The sequence below is a fragment of the Aegilops tauschii genome, chromosome 3, assembly GCF_002575655.3.
Source record: "Aegilops tauschii subsp. strangulata cultivar AL8/78 chromosome 3, Aet v6.0, whole genome shotgun sequence".
Lineage (NCBI taxonomy): Eukaryota > Viridiplantae > Streptophyta > Magnoliopsida > Poales > Poaceae > Aegilops > Aegilops tauschii.
In genome coordinates this window covers 86759965-86777719 of record NC_053037.3, presented here as the reverse complement: position 1 = coordinate 86777719, position 17755 = coordinate 86759965, and the positions used below count along the sequence as shown (strand labels likewise).

The 17755-nt window shown below is 44.6% G+C and overlaps 1 protein-coding gene across 2 annotated transcripts; it reads left to right on the top strand.

Moving 5' to 3' along the window:
- The first annotated feature begins 15046 nt into the window (after positions 1 to 15046).
- LOC109777057 (uncharacterized) lies at positions 15047 to 16843 on the top strand. 2 transcript variants are annotated; one of them, XM_020335715.4, is made up of 2 exons: positions 15047 to 16358; positions 16490 to 16843. In XM_020335715.4, the coding sequence occupies exons 1-2, from the start codon at positions 15518 to 15520 to the stop codon at positions 16564 to 16566; spliced, it is 918 nt and encodes a 305-aa protein (XP_020191304.2). In that variant the 5' UTR covers positions 15047 to 15517; the 3' UTR covers positions 16567 to 16843. The 2 variants fall into 2 exon arrangements, with proteins under 2 accessions (XP_020191304.2, XP_040257901.1); XM_040401967.3 differs by having other exon boundaries at positions 16473 to 16843.
- Positions 16844 to 17755: the final 912 nt, after the last annotated feature.

The following is a 17755-nucleotide window of genomic DNA, read 5'->3' as shown; positions in this document are numbered from 1 at the left end:
GATGAGGATGGGCCGTACAGGCCCGCTCGCATAGCCACGCCATGGGCCACAGGCAGGCAAGTCTGGGGACCCCGTTCCCAGAACGCCGACAGCGGCCATGGGTCTCTCGGTGGAGCTCGAGAAGGAGTGAAAACGGCGGGGGGGGGGGGGGGGAAGGAAGGGAATGGCGCTAGGGTTCGCTTGGGGAGGCGAGGGTGGTCTTAACCCATCCATGGGACCGCAGGATCAACGACGCATGTGTATCAGCGGCGTCGACGTGCGTGCTGTGTCCACGGCGCCTCTGGTGAACCGGGGAAGGAGATGACCGCTCTGGTGGGCTGGGCTGGTACTGTAGCTAGTGGGCTCAAGTGCACAGTGCGCTTTAGCTCTTTTTCTTTTCTTATAGTTCTGTAACTTTTATTCCTTCTGTTTTGACTTTAATTTTAATAGTAAACTAGTTTTATAAAATGTGAAACTTGGTCCATAAATAGTGTTGCTAATTTCGACTCTGCCACAAAAAGGTTTGAGAGTTACTAAATGTTTTGGAATTTTATAATTTGGAAAAGCATTTTAAATTACAGTTTTGACCCTGTTTTAATTATTTTAGAGCCTTTAATTACTTTATAAAGATGTGGATTCTTCACCATAATTACCTATGAGTTATATGTCATCTCACGAACATTTGTTTTATTTTTTTGAACTTTTGTTGTTTGCCTTTATTTTAAAATTGAATTTGGATCATTTTTTTAACCATCGCGAGATTATAAACAGCAACCGAGGTGACGTGACATCATTAGCAGAATGTTACTGTAGCTTAATTATCCGGGCGTCACATAGTTGCTACCATCATCTTTCAACTTAGCTTTCTCTAGGAACACATTAAAATTCAATGGAAGAACAACACGGGCTATCTACAACAACATAGACATGCAAAATACTATCAGGTACTAAGTTCATGATAGATTAAAGTTCAATTAATCATATTACTAAAGAACTCCCACTTAGATAGACATCCCTCTAATCATCTAAGTGATCACGTGATCCAAATCAACTAAACCATGTCTGATCATCACGTGAGATGGAGTAGTTTTCAATGGTGAACATCACTATGTTGATCATATCTACTATATGATTCACGCTCGACCTTTCAGTCTCAGTGTTTCGAGGCCATATCTGCATATGCTAGGCTCGTCAAGTTTAACTCGAGTATTCTGCGTGTGCAAAACTGGCTTGCACCCGTTGTATGTGAACGTAGAGCTTATCACACCGGATCATCACGTGGTGTCTCGGCACGACGAACTTTCGCAACGGTGCATACTCAGGGAGAACACCTGTACCTTCAAAATTTAGTGAGAGATCATCCTATAATGCTACCGTTGGACTAAGCAAAATAAGATGTATAAAGGATGAACATCACATGCAATCAATATAAGTGATATGATATGGCCATCATCATCTTGTGCCTTTGATCTCCATCTCCAAAGCACCGTCATGATCACCATCGTCACTGGCACGACACCTTGATCTCCATTGTAGCATCATTGTCGTCTCGCCAACTATTGCTTCTACGACTATCGCTACCGTTTAGTGATAAAGTAAAGAAATTACAGGGCGATTGCATTTCATACAATAAAGCGACAACCATATGGCTCTGCCAGTTGCCGATAACTCCGTTACAAAACATGCTCATATCATACAATAAAATTTAGCATCATGTCTTGACCATATGCCTCCTACCAGTCGTCAAGAAAGGTATCCACATTTGCGTTCTTGAACTCCGTTCCGTTGTCGCTCCGAACCTTCTTGATCTTCACTTCAAACTGATTTCGGTCCTTCCTAGCGAAGTTTTTGAAGATCTATTGGACCTGCGATTTATCATCAAGAAAGAACACCCACGTAAATCTTGAAAAATCATCAACTATGACTAGACCAAATGAGTTACCACCGAGACTCTTGTAGGCATTAGGTCCAAGGATCTCCATGTGAAGTAGCTCGAGCGGTCTTCTCGTGGTCATGATGCTCTTCACGGGGTGGCTTCCTCCAACTTGCTTCCCTGCTTGACAAGGACTACAAAGTCTATCCTTGTCAAATATAACATCTTTTATTCCAAGGATATGATCACCTTTAATAAGCTTATCAAGATTTCGCATGCCCACATGACCTAACCTTCTATGCCACAATAAAGCAAGTTCTAGGTTGAGCCTTTTTAGTGAAATCAACTATGTAAAGATCACCTCTACGGATACCGGTAAAGACCATTTTATGATTATCTCTACGAAACACTTGGCAATCTACTTCAGTAAATAGGACGTTGAAACCAAAGTCAGCAAGTCTAGATACGGAAAGTAAATTGTAGCCAAGCGATTCAACGAGCATGACATTTTGTATGGAGCTATCATGTGAGATGGCCACCTTACCAAGGCCAACCACCTTACCCTTTGAGTTATCACCGAAAGTGACATACTTTTGAGGGCCGTCGTTTTCAGCAAGCTCACGAAACATATCTTTGTCTCTGGTCATATGATCAGTACATCCACTGTCAAGGACCCATTCCTTTCCTCCAGCCATGTAGCCGCAAAGATTAGCCATAAGGCCAAAGTGTCTCATTACATCGTCAAGATCATAGTCACTATCGTCATCCTCATCATAGTATCCATGTTCAACATTGTCATGTGATGGATCAATTCCTAGAGAGAGTGATTCATTAGAAGTATGACCGTAACAATGTTCATCTCTATGAGTTCTAATGACCTCGGAAATGATATTGCTAATAATTCCAACATCTCCTTTGGCACGCATGAGATCACGAAGCTCAAAGAGACAATCATCAAACTTAGGATCACTAGTACTCATCCTATTCAAGGCAATAGACTTATGGAGAATCTCATCTAGATTTTTCAAGGAATAATTTGGGAAACGTTCCTCTAGAAATCTCCATATGGTGTACGCACAATCTAGAGTAGGTAAGCTAGCAATCAAATTTTTAGGCAATCCTTTCACAATAAGATTGATAGTTCTAAGGTTGTGAATCATGTCAAGATCCTCATCGGGTGTGGGATGCAAAGGATCAACAATGCGAGCACAAGGAGCAGTAATGTACTTGGTCAAATGATATTCATTGAAAATCTCAAGCATCTCATTTTTCCACTCATTAAAGAACTCTCCATCAAGAATAGGCACTCAACGTCTAAGACTCCCCAATGTAGACTCATCCATCTTCCTCCAAAGGTGTTTAAACCAAGGCAATGGAGACCAATGCTCTGATACCTATTGAAAGGATCGAGAAGAGGTGTCTAGAGGGGGGTGAATAGACTGTTAGTAAGAAAAGTTGCAGTTTTTAATTTCTTTAAGTTGAAGTGGAGTTTTAGCACATGTTTAAACATTCACAATACATATCAGGCAAGCATGACAAGAGTATATGAGCAGTGGAAAGTAAATCATGCAAGTTGCAAGAATGTAAAAGGATGGGATTGGAATGTGCAAACGCAATTGGAGACACGGAGATTTTTGGTGTGGTTTCGATAGGAGGTGCTATCGTACATCCACGTTGATGGAGACTTCAACCCACGAAAGGTAACGGTTGCGCGAGTCCACGGAGGGCTCCACCCACGAAGGGTCCACGAAGAAGCAACCTTGTCTATCCCACCATGGCCATCGCCCACGAAGGACTTGCCTCACTAGGGTAGATCTTCACGGAGTAGGCGATCTCCTTGCCCGTACAAACTTCTTGGTTCAACTCCACAATCTTGACAGAGGCTCCCAAGTGACACCTAACCAATCTAGGAGACACCACTCCCCAAAAGGTAATAGATGGTGTGTTGATGATGAACTCCTTGCTCTTGTGCTTCAAATGATAGTCTCCCCAACACTCAACTCTCTCTCATAGGATTGGATTGGTAGAAAGATGATTTGAGTGGAAAGCAACTTGTGGAAGGCTAGAGATCAAATTTATGTGGTTGGAATGGGATATCTTGACCTCAACACAAGTGTAGGTGGTTCTCTCTCAGAAAATGTATGTTGGAAGTGTAGGCATGTTCTGATGGCTCTCTCCACGAATGAAGAGTGGGTGGAGGGGTATATATACCCTCCACACAAAATCTAACCGTTACACACAAATCACCAAACTCGGTGGGACCGAATACTAAAACTCGGTCAGACCGATTTGGTTCATAATGTGACCGTTAGGCATTTTGGTGGGACCGATATAATCAACTCGGTGGGACCGATGTGCTAGGGTTAGGGTAAAGCCTCATCTCGGTTGGACCGATTACACAAACTCGGTGGGACCGATTTTGGTAATAGGCAAACAGAGAGTTGGCCAATCAAACTCGGTGGGACCGATTTCATATCTCGGTGAGACCGAAATTAATGCTATAGGCAATAGAGAGTTTACAAGCCCATCTCGGTGAGACCGAGATCCCATCGGTGAGACCGAATTGATTAGGGTTTGTGGTAGTGGCTATGTCAAGTGAACTCGGTGGCGCCGGATAGAAAGATTCGGTGTGGCCGAGTTTGACTTTTGGTTGGGACATATGTGGATATGAGAAAGTGGTTGAGGGTTTTGGAGCATATCACTAAGCACTTTGAGCAAGCAAGCCATTAAGCAACACCTCATCCCCTCTTAATAGTATTGGCTTTCCTATGGACTCAATGTGATCTTGGATCACTAAAATGAAAAATGTAGAGTCTTGTGCTTTGAGCTTGAGCCAAAATTTTGTCCTTAGCATTTTGAAGGGGTTCCACATCCTCTAGTCCATGCCACTCCATTGTTGAACTTATCTGAAACATACTAGATGAAAACATTAGTCCAATAAGTGATATGTTGACATTAATTACCAAAATAACCCAGGGAGCACTTGTGCTTTCAATCTCCCCCTTTTTGGTAATTGATGACAACATACATCAAAGCTTTAGACAAGGATATAGAGAATAACTAGTAAAGCTTTGGAAAGACATGTAACATGCATAAGCTCCCCCTATATGTATGCAATCATGTAGACATGGAATATAGGATCATGTGAATGCATAAGCATGACAGAGTAAGCAATGTGTTACATGTATCTTGGCTATATGCATCAGAGCGGATGATGTGAATATAGGAAATGTATCTTCATGCTCGTGAGTCCTTCTTGCAAACAGTATTTACATCAGCAAGAAATCCTCATGCACATGAGTGTGATGCATATACTTACCTTGTGGTATTTAGTTGGCTTAGAAAGGAATGAACCTGAGTAAACAAGGTTAGATAACACAGATACATCTACTAGTCAGAGCAAACAAAAGGAACCACAAGAGTACCAAGATTGGGATGACATGTAGAGAGTGAGTACTGAGTACTCTATTGGATATAGACATGTCCCCAAAAGTAAAGATATGCAATGAATTTAAAGATTTTCTTCCCTTAGGTGTCTTGCTCCCCCTGAATCTTGTATGGGATACTGGGAGAAGATAGGGAATAGAAAATCAGAGCAAGGAAAATCAGAGCAAATGCAAATAACCAAATAAGCACAACCATAAACATGTCTTTCCCCTCTTAAAGACATGTGACTTCTCTCCTCTTGAACACCAAGCATCTGGGGTCTTTGATGTGATTCCTCTTTCTCCCTGTTGAAGAACTCTCTCCCCCTGTCAAAGTGGTTAAGCTTTGATGTGATCTCTCTCTCCCCCTTTGACATCAATTTCCAAGAAGGGCTCTTCTGGATTTTTGTTACAAATGGGTTTGGTCCTTGAGTCACAGAGCAAAGCAGCATGTTGAATGTGATGCTGGTAGAGGACAATATTCATTGAGTGGAGCTGGAGCAAAAAAATGCAGGACCAAGTGGCAAAATATCTTTTCTACAGTGAAATCAGTGACACCAATTTGTGTGCTTCCGTTGCACCGAAAGGATTCGGTTAGACCGAAAGCAATAGACCGGTGTGACCAAGTTCATCACAGAGAAAACACTTGTCACCCCAGCTCACTAGGCAAATAAGATCTCACAAAGATTTGCAAGGAATTAACTAAAGGATTTGCAATGAATTGGATGCAGGGAATGCAGAACAAAAATAAAAAGAAATCTAGATGAAGTTTTTTTAAAGGGGAAACAAACATGCATGAGACAAATGCAAGAGCACGGAGAAACACTAGAGAACTTCATCTAGAATTGGTCGACGACAAAGTAACCTATGTTAGAGTATATTAACTTAGGAGTCAAGTGAGATCACTTGATCATAGGTCATACTCATCGTTTAAGCTCAAAATGGGGTTACCATTTTTCGTTTAAGCATCTTGATGTATTCAAATCTTGTTGATTTGCTTTGACCTATCACTTGAGGTTAAGCTTCTCTAAGATGGAATGACATACCTTGGGTGGTGCTGTTGATCTTGATCATGTAGTTGAAATTGTGTGGGTTGCTCAAGGTTGATGTAGCTCATCAAGAGTTGGGAGCACCACTTGGAATTTGAGTTCATCTACCTACATGAGTTAGTTTTGCAAGGAAGAGCACTTGTGTATCCAGAATGACAATTATGAAATTTGATACCTAATGAAATTTGATATATAGAATTTGTCAAAGGATATGTTGAAGGATTTCATGCTTCCTTGTCTTCAACCACCATTGTGTAGAGACTTGGTGATGTAGAGATTGCTCAAGGTGTGAGTGAGTTGCAATCTCATGGATTTAGATTCATCCAAGTACCTACAAGGGTTAGATAACATGCAAGGGTGCAAATATATCCAAGACAAATGAATAGCATCATGAAAGAAATATCAAGGATTAGTCATAGGCTCATGCCTTGCATATATCCAAATGGAGTTCCTACTCCAAGTTTGAAGCATCAATGATGTTAAATTCTCCTCTCAAATGGCAAAAGACTTTCTCATCAAGCGGTTTGGTGAATATATCCGCCAATTGCTTGTCGGTACGAACATGCTTAAGATCAATGTCCCCTTTAGCAACATGATCTCGAATGAAATGATGACGAACTTCAATATGCTTAGTTCGAGAATGTTGCACGGGATTATGAGCTATATTAATAGCACTTTCATTGTCACAAAGCAATGGAACATGTTTCACATAAATCCCATAATCTTTAAGAGTTTGGGTCATCCAAAGTAATTCAACACAACATGAACCGGTGGCAATGTATTCCGCTTCGGCGGTGGATAAGGATACCGAGTTTTGTTTCTTGGAGGACCAAGACACAAGAGATCTACCAAGAAATTGACAAGTACCCGAAGTGGACTTTCTATCAACCTTGTGTCTGGCATAGTCCGAATCGGAGTAGCCAACAAGATCAAAAGAGGACCTCTTAGGATACCAAATGCCAAAATTTGGTGTATGTATTAAGTATCTCACTATCCTTTTCACAGCCTTAAGATGACATTCTTTGGGGGCCGCTTGATATCGTGCACACATGCACACACAGCATAATATCGGGACGAGAGGCGCATAGGTATAACAATGATCCAATAATAGAGCGATAAACCTTTTGATCAACCGGTTTACCATCCTTAGTCAAATCAAGATGTCCACTAGTAGGCATGGGTGTATTCATACCTTTGCATTCTTGCATATTGAACTTCTTGAATAAGTCCTTGGTGTACTTTGTTTGAGAAACAAAGGTGCCTTCCTTAATTTGCTTGATTTGCAAACCAAGAAAGAACTTGAGGTCACTCATCATAGACATCTCAAACTTCTCCGACATTAGCTTTCCAAACTTCTCACTAAAATGAGGGTTAGTCGAACCAAATATTATATCATCAACATAAATTTGGCATACAAATAATTCTCCATTAACCCTTTTAGTGAAAAGAGTAGAATCAATTTTACCAATCTCAAAGCCTTTTTCAATAAGGAACTTGGTCAAGCATTTATACCACGCTCTAGGAACTTGTTTAAGACCATAAAGAGCTTTGTGAAGTTTGTAAACATGATTAGGTTTATTAGGATTGACAAAGCCGGGAGGTTGTTTAACATAAACTTCCTCCCAATTTCACCATTTAGAAAAGCACTTTTAATGTCCATTTGGTATAAGGTGATATCATGGTGATTAGCATAGGCAAGTAAGATGCGAATGGACTCGAGTCTAGAAACGGGGGCATATGTCTCACCGTAGTCCATACCTTCGACTTGAGTGTAGCCTTGGGCGATTAGATGAGCTTTGCTGCGGACGACTTGACCATCTTCATCTTGCTTGTTGCGAAACACCCATTTGGTACCGATGATGTAGTGGTTGTTGTCGGGCTTCTCGACCAATGTCCACACTTGATTTCTTTCAAAGTTGTGCAGCTCTTCATGCATGGCGTTTATCCAATCCGGATCTTCCAATGCTTCTTCAACCTTCGTAGGTTCAATACTAGAGATGAATAAACAATGTTCACAAAATTAGCCAAACAAGATTTAGAGCGAGTGATCCTCCTGGTTTGGATATCATTGTAGATTTGCTCGACGGGATGTTCCTTGGCGACTCTTGCTCTAACTCGTGAGAGCTTTTGCTTGGGTCGGGGTGGAACATCTTCTTCATCTTGTCCTTCTTCTTGGTCTTCTTCATTTTTGACGTTGTCGTTCTATTGTCGTGGTGGAGAAGGAGGTTGATGAGGTTCATCTTGATGTACTTCCTCGTTTTCTTCATCTTGGTGCGTCCCACTTGTGGATGCTCCCGTACCAACTCTTGGTTCACCTTGTCATGAGGTAGAAGCTTCCACTTGAACGGACGAGGTACTCTCCTTCACTTCTGTTGGACGGATCTTTCCAATAGACAAGTCTCGGATTTCTTCCGAAGGATCTTTATCTCCTACATCAATTGGCAATTGCTCTACTTGCGAGCCGTTAGATTCATCAAACTTCACATCTACCGTCTCTTCAACCTTTCGGGTGAAATTGTTGTAGACACGGTAAGTGTGAGAGTTTGAGCCATAACCAAGTAGGAAACCTTCATGAGATTTAGGAGCAAATTTAGAACGATGATGCTTATCAAGAATGTAGCACTTTGAGCCGAATACTCGAAAGTATCCAACTTGGGGTTTGTTACCGGTGAGGAGCTCGTATGCCGTCTTGCCAAGTAGCTTGTGAAGATACAAGCGATTTGTTGCATGATGAGCTGTCTCAACCGCTTCCGCCCAAAAGTGTTTTGGAGTCTTGTACTCAACAAGCATCATTCTTGCCATCTCAATAAGAGTCCGGTTCTTCCTCTCAACAACTCCATTTTGTTGACGCGTGTACGTAGCCGAGAACTCATATGAAATCCCTTCTTCGTCAAGAAAGGTATCCACATTGGCGTTCTTGAACTCCGTTCCGTTGTCGCTCCGAACCTTCTTGATCTTCACTTCAAACTGATTTTGGGCCTTCCTAGCGAAGTTTTTGAAGATCTTTTGGACCTGCGATTTATCATCAAGAAAGAACACCCACGTAAATCTTGAAAAATCATCAACTATGACTAGACCAAATGAGTTACCACCGAGACTCTTGTAGGCATTAGGTCCAAAGAGATCCATGTGAAGTAGCTCGAGCGGTCTTCCCGTGGTCATGATGTTCTTCACGGGGTGGCTTCCCCCAACTTGCTTCCCTGCTTGACAAGCACTACAAAGTCTATCCTTGTCAAATATAACATCTTTTATTCCAAGGATATGATCACCTTTAATAAGCTTATCAAGATTTCGCATGCCCACATGACCTAACCTTCTATGCCACAACCAGCCTTTAGAAGATTTAGCAATAAAGCAAGTTCTAGGTTGAGCCTTTTTAGTGAAATCAACAATGTAAAGATCACCTCTACGGATACCGGTAAAGACCATTTTATGATTATCTCTACGAAACACTTGGAAATCTACTTCAGTAAATAGGACGTTGAAACCAAAGTCAGCAAGTCTAGATACGGAAAGTAAATTGTAGCCAAGCGATTCAACGAGCATGACATTTTGTATGGAGCTATCATGTGAGACGGCCACCTTACCAAGGCCAACCACCTTACCCTTTGAGTTATCACCGAAACTGACATACTTTCGAGGGCCGTCGTTTTTAGCAAGCTCATGAAACATATCTTTGTCTCCAGTCATATGATCAGTACATCCACTGTCAAGGACCCATTCCTTTCCTCCAGCCATGTAGCTGCAAAGATTAGCCATAAGGCCAAAGTGTCGCATTGCATCGTCAGGATCATAGTCACTATCGTCATCCTCATCATAGTATCCATGTCAACATTGTCATGTGATGGATCAATTCCTAGAGAGAGTGATTCATTAGAAGTATGACCGTAACAATGTTCATCTCTATGAATTCTAATGACTTCGGAAATGATATTGCTAATAATTCCAACATCTCCTTTGGCACGCATGAGATCACGAAGCTCAAATAGACAATCATCAAACTTAGGATCACTAGTACTCATCCTATTCAAGGCAATAGACTTATGGAGAATCTCATCTAGATTTTTCAAGGAATAATTTGGGAAACATTCCTCTAGAAATCTCCATATGGTGTAAGCACAATCTAGAGTAGGTAAGCTAGCAATCAAATTTTTCAGCAATCCTTTCACAATAAGATTGATAGTTCTAAGATTGCGAATCATGTAAAGATCCTCATCGGGTGTGGGATGCAAAGGATCAACAATGCGAGCACAAGGAGCAGTAATGTACTTGGTCAAATGATATTCATTGAAAATCTCAAGCATCTCATTTTTCCACTCATGAAAGAACTCTCCATCAAGAATAGGCACTCAACGTCTAAGACTCCCCAATGTAGACTCATCCATCTTCCTCCAAAGGTGTTTAAACCAAGGCAATGGAGACCAATGCTCTGATACCAATTGAAAGGATCGAGAAGAGGTGTCTAAAGGGGGGGTGAATAGACTGTTAGTAAGAAAAGTTGCAGTTTTTAATTTCTTTAAGTTGAAGTGGAGTTTTAGCACATGTTTAAACATTCACAATACATATCAGGCAAGCATGACAAGAGTATATGAGCAGTGGAAAGTAAATCATGCAAGTTGCAAGAATGTAAAGGGATGGGATTGGAGTGTGCAAACGCAATTGGAGACACGGAGATTTTTGGTGTGGTTCCGATAGGAGGTGCTATCGTACATCCACGTTGATGGAGACTTCAACCCACGAAAGGTAACAGTTGCGCGAGTCCACGGAGGGCTCCACCCACGAAGGGTCCACGAAGAAGCAACCTTGTCTATCCCACCATGGCCATCGCCCACGAAGGACTTGCCTCACTAGGGTAGATATTCACAGAGTAGGCGATCTCCTTGCCCGTACAAACTTCTTGGTTCAACTCCACAATCTTGACGGAGGCTCCCAAGTGACACCTAACCAATCTAGGAGACACCACTCCCCAAAAGGTAATAGATGGTGTGTTGATGATGAACTCCTTGCTCTTGTGCTTCAAATGATAGTCTCCCCAACACTCAACTCTCTCTCATAGGATTGGATTTGGTAGAAAGATGATTTGGGTGGAAAGCAACTTGGGGAAGGCTAGAGATCAAGATTTATGTGGTTGGAATGGGATATCTTGACCTCAACACAAGTGTAGGTGGTTCTCTCAGAAAATGTATGTTGGAAGTGTAGGCATGTTCTGATGGCTCTCTCCACGAATGAAGAGTGGGTGGAGGGGTATATATAGCCTCCACACAAAATCTAACCGTTACACACAAATCACCAAACTCGGTGGGACCGAATACTGAAATTCGGTCAAACCAATTTGGTTCATAATGTGACCGTTAGGCATTTCGATGGGACCGATATAATCAACTCGGTGGGACCGATGTGCTAGGGTTAGGGTAAAGCCTCATCTCGGTTGGACCGATTACACAAACTCGGTGGGACCGATTTTGGTAATAGGCAAACAGAGAGTTGGCCAAGCAAACTCGGTGGGACCGATTTCATATCTCGGTGAGACTGAAATTAATGCAATAGGCAACAGAGAGTTTACAAGCCCATCTCGGTGAGACCAAGATCCCATCAGTGAGACTGAGATCCCATCGGTGAGACCGAATTGATTAGGGTTTGTGGCAGTGGCTATGTCAAGTGAACTCGGTGGCGCCGGATAGAAAGATTCGGTGGGGCCGAGTTTGACTTTTGGTTTGGGACATATGTGGATATGAGAAAGTGGTTGAGGGTTTTGGAGCATATCACTAAGCACTTTGAGCAAGCAAGCCATTAAGCAACACATCATCCCCTCTTAATAGTATTGGCTTTCCTATGACCTCAATGCGATCTTGGATCACTAAAATGAAAAATGTAGAGTCTTGTGCTTTGACCTTGAGCCAAACTTTTGTCCTTAGCATTTTGAAGGGGTTCCACATCCTCTAGTCCATGCCACTCCATTGTTGAACTTATCTGAAACATACTAGATGAAAACATTAGTCCAACAAGTGATATGTTGACATTAATTACCAAAATCACCCAGGGAGCACTTGTGCTTTCACGTTCTTACCTACGCATCAAAACCACAACGATTTTTCATCAAGTATGTGCTGTTTTAACCTTCAACAAGGACCGGGCGTAGCCACACTCGATTCAACTAAAGTTGGAGAAACTGACACCCGCCAGCCACCTGTGTGCGAAGCACGTCAGTAGAACTAGTCTCGCGTAAGCGTACGCGTAATGTCGGTCCGGGTCGCTTCATCCAACAACACCGCCGAATCAAAGTATGACATGCTGGTAAGCAGTATGACTATGATCGCCCACAACTCACTTGTGTTCTACTCGTGCATATAACATCTACGCATAAACCTGGCTGGGATGCCACTGTTGGGGAACGCAGTAATTTCAAAAATTTCCTACGCACACGCAAGATCATGGTGATGCATAGCAACGAGAGGGAAGAGTGTAGTCCACGTACCCTCGTAGACCGTAAGCGGAAGCGTTATGACAACGCGGTTGATGTAGTCGTACGTCTTCACGATCCGACCGATCCTAGTACTGAAAGTACGGCACCTCCGCGATCTGCACACGTTCGGCTCAGTGACGTCCCACGAACTCTTGATCGAGCTGAGTGTCGAGGGAGAGCTTCATCAGCACGACGGCGTGATGACGGTGATGATGAAGCTACCGGCGCAGGGCTTCGCCTAAGCACTGCAACGATATGACCAAGGTGGATTATGCTGGAGGGGGGCACCACACACGGCTAAGACAATGTCTGTTGTTGTGTACTAGGGTGCCCCCTGCCCCCGTATATAAAGGAGCAAGGGGGAGGCCGGCCGGCCCCTGGGGCGCGCCAAGGAGGGGGAGGAGTCCTCCTCCTAGTAAGAGTAGGACTCCCCCTTTCCTAGTCCAACTAGGAGGAGGAAGGGGGGAGGAAGGAGAGGAGAGAGGGAGGGAAAGAGGGGGCGCCGCCCCCTCCTTGTCCAATTCGGACTCCTCAAGGGGGGGCAGCCCTATGTCCCCTCATCTCTCTCTCACAAGGCCCATGTTGGCCCATTAGTTCCCCTGGGGGTTCCGATAACCCCCCCCCCCCGGCACTCCGATAATTATCCGGTGACCCCCAGAACTCATCCGGTGTCCGAATATGTCATCCAATATATCAATCTTTATGTCTCGACCATTTCGAGACTCCTCGTCATGTCCGTGATCACATCCGGGACTCCGAACTACCTGCAGTACATCAAAACACATAAACTCATAATACCGATCGTCACCGAACGTTAAGCGTGCGGACCCTACGGGTTCGAGAACTATGTAGACATGACCGAGACACATCTCCGGTCAATAACCAATGGCGGAACCTGGATGTTCATATTGGCTCCCACATATTCTACGAAGATATTTATCGGTCAAACCGCATAATGATATACGTTGTTCCCTTTATCATCGGTATGTTACTTGTCCGAGATTCGATCGTCGGTATCTCAATACCTAGTTCAATCTCGTTACCGGCAAGTCTCCTTACTCATTCCATAATGCATCATCCCGCAACTAACTCATTAGTCACATTGCTTGCAAGGCTTATAGTGATGTGCATTACCGAGAGGGCCCAGAGATACCTCTCCGACAATCGGAGTGACATATCCTAATCTCGATCTATGCCAACTCAACAAACACCATCGGAGACACCTGTAGAGCACCTTTATAATCACCCAGTTACGTTGTGACGTTTGGTAGCAGACAAAGTGTTCCTCCGGTATTCGGGAGTTGCATAATCTCATAGTCATAGGAACATGTATAAGTGATGAAGAAAGCAATAGCAATATACTAAACGATCAAGTGCTACGCTAAAGGAATGGGTCAAGTCAATCACATCATTCTCTAATGATGTGATCTTGTTAATCAAATGACAACTCATGTCTATGGCTAGGAAACTTAACCATCTTTAATTCAACGAGCTAGTCAAGTAGAGGCATACTAGTGACACTCTGTTTGTCTATGTATTCACACATGTACTAAGTTTCCAGTTAATACAATTCTAGCATGAATAATAAACATTTATCATGATATAAGAAAATATAAATAACAACTTTATTATTGCCTCTAGGGCATATTTCCTTCAAAACCTTGGCCTGTCCGGCCGGCCCGGCGGCGGCAACGCCCAAGGGCACTACTTTCCTCCATGGGGGCACAGCCGAGGTCCCCTGCTCTCCACCCCGACCCCCCTACCCGGGTGAAAACCCTTTATCTACTGTAGATTTGGCAGCGGCAGCGCCTTGCGCGTCGTGACCTTGCTGGAGGCTTCGTCAGGGGTGCTGCGCTCGGTCGGGAGGCTCTGCAGGTGAGGGATTGAGGTGCCTCCTCTTCGTATTCCATGAAGCATGTCTCCAACTAGTTGGGCATGGACCGTGGCGGAGCGGCCGGCTAGGGATATCCCAAATCGAAGTGGTCGCCCTATGTCCACCTTATGATGTGAGGACATCATTCTTCCAGCTCTAGGGTGAGCTTCACGAACACCCGACGGTGCGGTGCCTACAAGCCATGGCGAGGGGGTAGGGTCCCTCTTCGGTGATAGAGAAGGAAGATGTTGTTCCCCTTCTTCTCTAGGATTTCCTGGAGCATGGTCCATCTTCGAAGGTCAGCTATGTCCTGCTCTACTGCTCTGTTCTGCTACGTATGATCCTAGTGTGGAGTGCTCGGCCTTTGCAAGTTGTAATCTTAATTTCCATTCCGTTAGCTGCTTGTGGAGGTTGTAGTGAGTGTTTGCTTTCCAGTGTTCCCCATTGTATCATTCTGACCGTTGTAATTTGGGTTGTTTGTTGTAACTCCTGGCTGGTTGATGGCTTTGTTAATTCAAAGCAGGGCTCTTCGCGAGCCTTCGTTCTAAAAAAAAAAGTTGCAACGTGCACCAGCTGCAAGTTTGCCCGGTCGAGCTATGAGCTATGGCATCGTCATCGTGCCCATAGACCCACCGTACACAGCGCCACAAACAAAAGTGACGCCACATTTACTTCACAACTTTGCGCATTTGGAAACTGTGCTTGCGAGCTGGCAGCAGTCTTATTTCGTGAAAGAATCCACCCTCTTTTGCACATCGTCGTTTCTGACTAGTCCTCGTCGTGGTTAACACTGCACCAACCAAGCCCAGGAATTTGTTCGACACATTGTCCGCTCCACTTCCAAGTGCCGCAACAATGGCGCTTTCACCTACCTCGTGGTTGCTCCTCTCCCTCCTCGCCGCAACGCCGGCCCCTGGCACCTGCGAGGAGCGCGCACGCATCGCGGAAGCGGGCGGCTTGCTCCACTGCTACCAGCCGCCGGCGCTCACCAACGCCACCAACGGCACGGCGTTTCGCGCCACCCTGCTCCCGCTCCTCCGCTCTCTCCCCTCCACCGCCGCGCGCACGGGCTTCGCCTCCCTACATTCCGCCGCCCGCGGGGAGCGCGCGTTCGCGCGGGGCCTCTGCTTCGGCAACTCCACGGCGCCGTCCGAGTGCGCCCGGTGCCTGTCCGCCGCGGCTGGGAACCTCACCGCCGGCTGCGGCGCCACCAGCCTGCGCGCCGGCATCTGGAGCGACCGGTGCTTCGTCGGCTACGCCGACACCAACACAACCTCGCCTAGAGAGGACGCCTTCCGCGCGCGCGTCCTCCTCCCGGGCAACGACGCCGTCCCTCGCTCTGTGGCCAGCACCAAATCCTTCTACTACGCCCACCAGCACGATGTACTCGTCGCCATGGCGAAGGACGTGGCGCGGCGCGCGGCCGCAAACATCTCCGGGCCGCGGATGCTGGCCACAGCGGAGGAGACCAACTCCAACAGCGCGGTGAGCAGAACAGTGCACGTTCTGGCGCAGTGCGGGAGGGACCGCACGGCGGCGGACTGCGTCCGGTGCTTGAAGGACTCGGTGCAGGCCGTGCACTGGGACCTCGACGCTGCCCGCGGCGACGGTGGCGTGGCGGCCGCGGTGGTGGGCTTCGACTGCTACCTACGGTTCGAGGTCTCCACTGCAGTGGGTGACAACTATGCCACTAATCGTGAGTTCTCTTGATCAATCTTTCTCTCTGAAAGCTTTCAATTTCTTCTCACGGGCAAAAATAGGCTGCATATTTTTTTCCATAACGTCTCAATGAGAGAAACTAATACTCCAGGGTTTGTTTTCCGAGAGTTGTACTACTGGCGTCCCTCGTGCTGGATATGTTGGTAGGAGTCTTATGCGCGTTTACTTGTGCTGTTGCCGCGTGAAGAAGAGAAAGATGGATGAAGCAGCCACATGTACGTTATTTATCGTCCAAGATCCGAGATGCAATAAAACCTTGTACTGTATGTTCCAATTCATTTTCTTACGTACTCCGTATATATCACTAGAGTATCTAAGCTCCCTCGAACGTGAGAGCTATGAGCGTTACGGCTGAGAGGGTCAAAATGGACCACGTCTATTAGTGTTTGACTCAGGGTACTCTTTGCCGCTTGGGTCGACCATCTAATAACATGTATGCAATACTTTATGGGTTATGTGTCATTTATTTTTTTAGGTGAAAAAAGTTACGTGTAACTAATGTACATTTATTTTTTTAACATAGTACAGGCACAAGCGCTTATATACACACACGTATACACTCATCTAACATCTCTATGAACACACATCCTATCCTTACGAGCGCCTCCGAGAGACTGAGCCAGCATATCATCGTGAGATTGGCGAAGTCACTACAGACGCCTTGTTGTCGACGGGGACGTCACCTCCCACTGAACGTGCATCGCCGAAAATTGTGAAATAATTCCAGAAAAATGCGAATACCAGTACTTAAACCCTGATAGGCTGGGAATACCATTGTCCTCCTAACCATCCAACCATATGTTGATTCGCAGCTAATGTACATCGAGTATAGGAAAAGAATGGGTTACCTGCCGGGAAACTATATGGATGAACTCATGGGCATATGAATCCACTTAAGGAAAAATCATTCCTAAATGCCAAAAAGATCTCGAAAAAATAAATTCACGCATACATCTCATTCTATGGGCGCGCAAAATTTTTCGCAGAAAAGCAACCTTTTCTTTAGCCGATGCAAAAAGACAAAATAAAATGTATCATGGAACGATATTTAGGAGCACTGAAATTTGTCTTTTTTGCCGAGGCAAAATAAAAAAATCACAAAACTTTGTGTTGCACACACAATGTTGTGAAGATGTATGCGTAATTTTTTTTCAGAATTTTTAACATTGTAAAACATGTTTAAATGCATTTTTTAAAGCGAGTTCATATGCCCACGGGTTCAGGATATGCTCACTCCTACCTGTCGCTGATGTACACTTTGTATAAGGGAAATTAGTGATGCGGCTGACTATCCATGCCTATCAAAGTGACAGACCACCGCACAGGGCCGTCAGCCCGACCCATCACCATCTCCTCAGCACCACACGGTTGCAC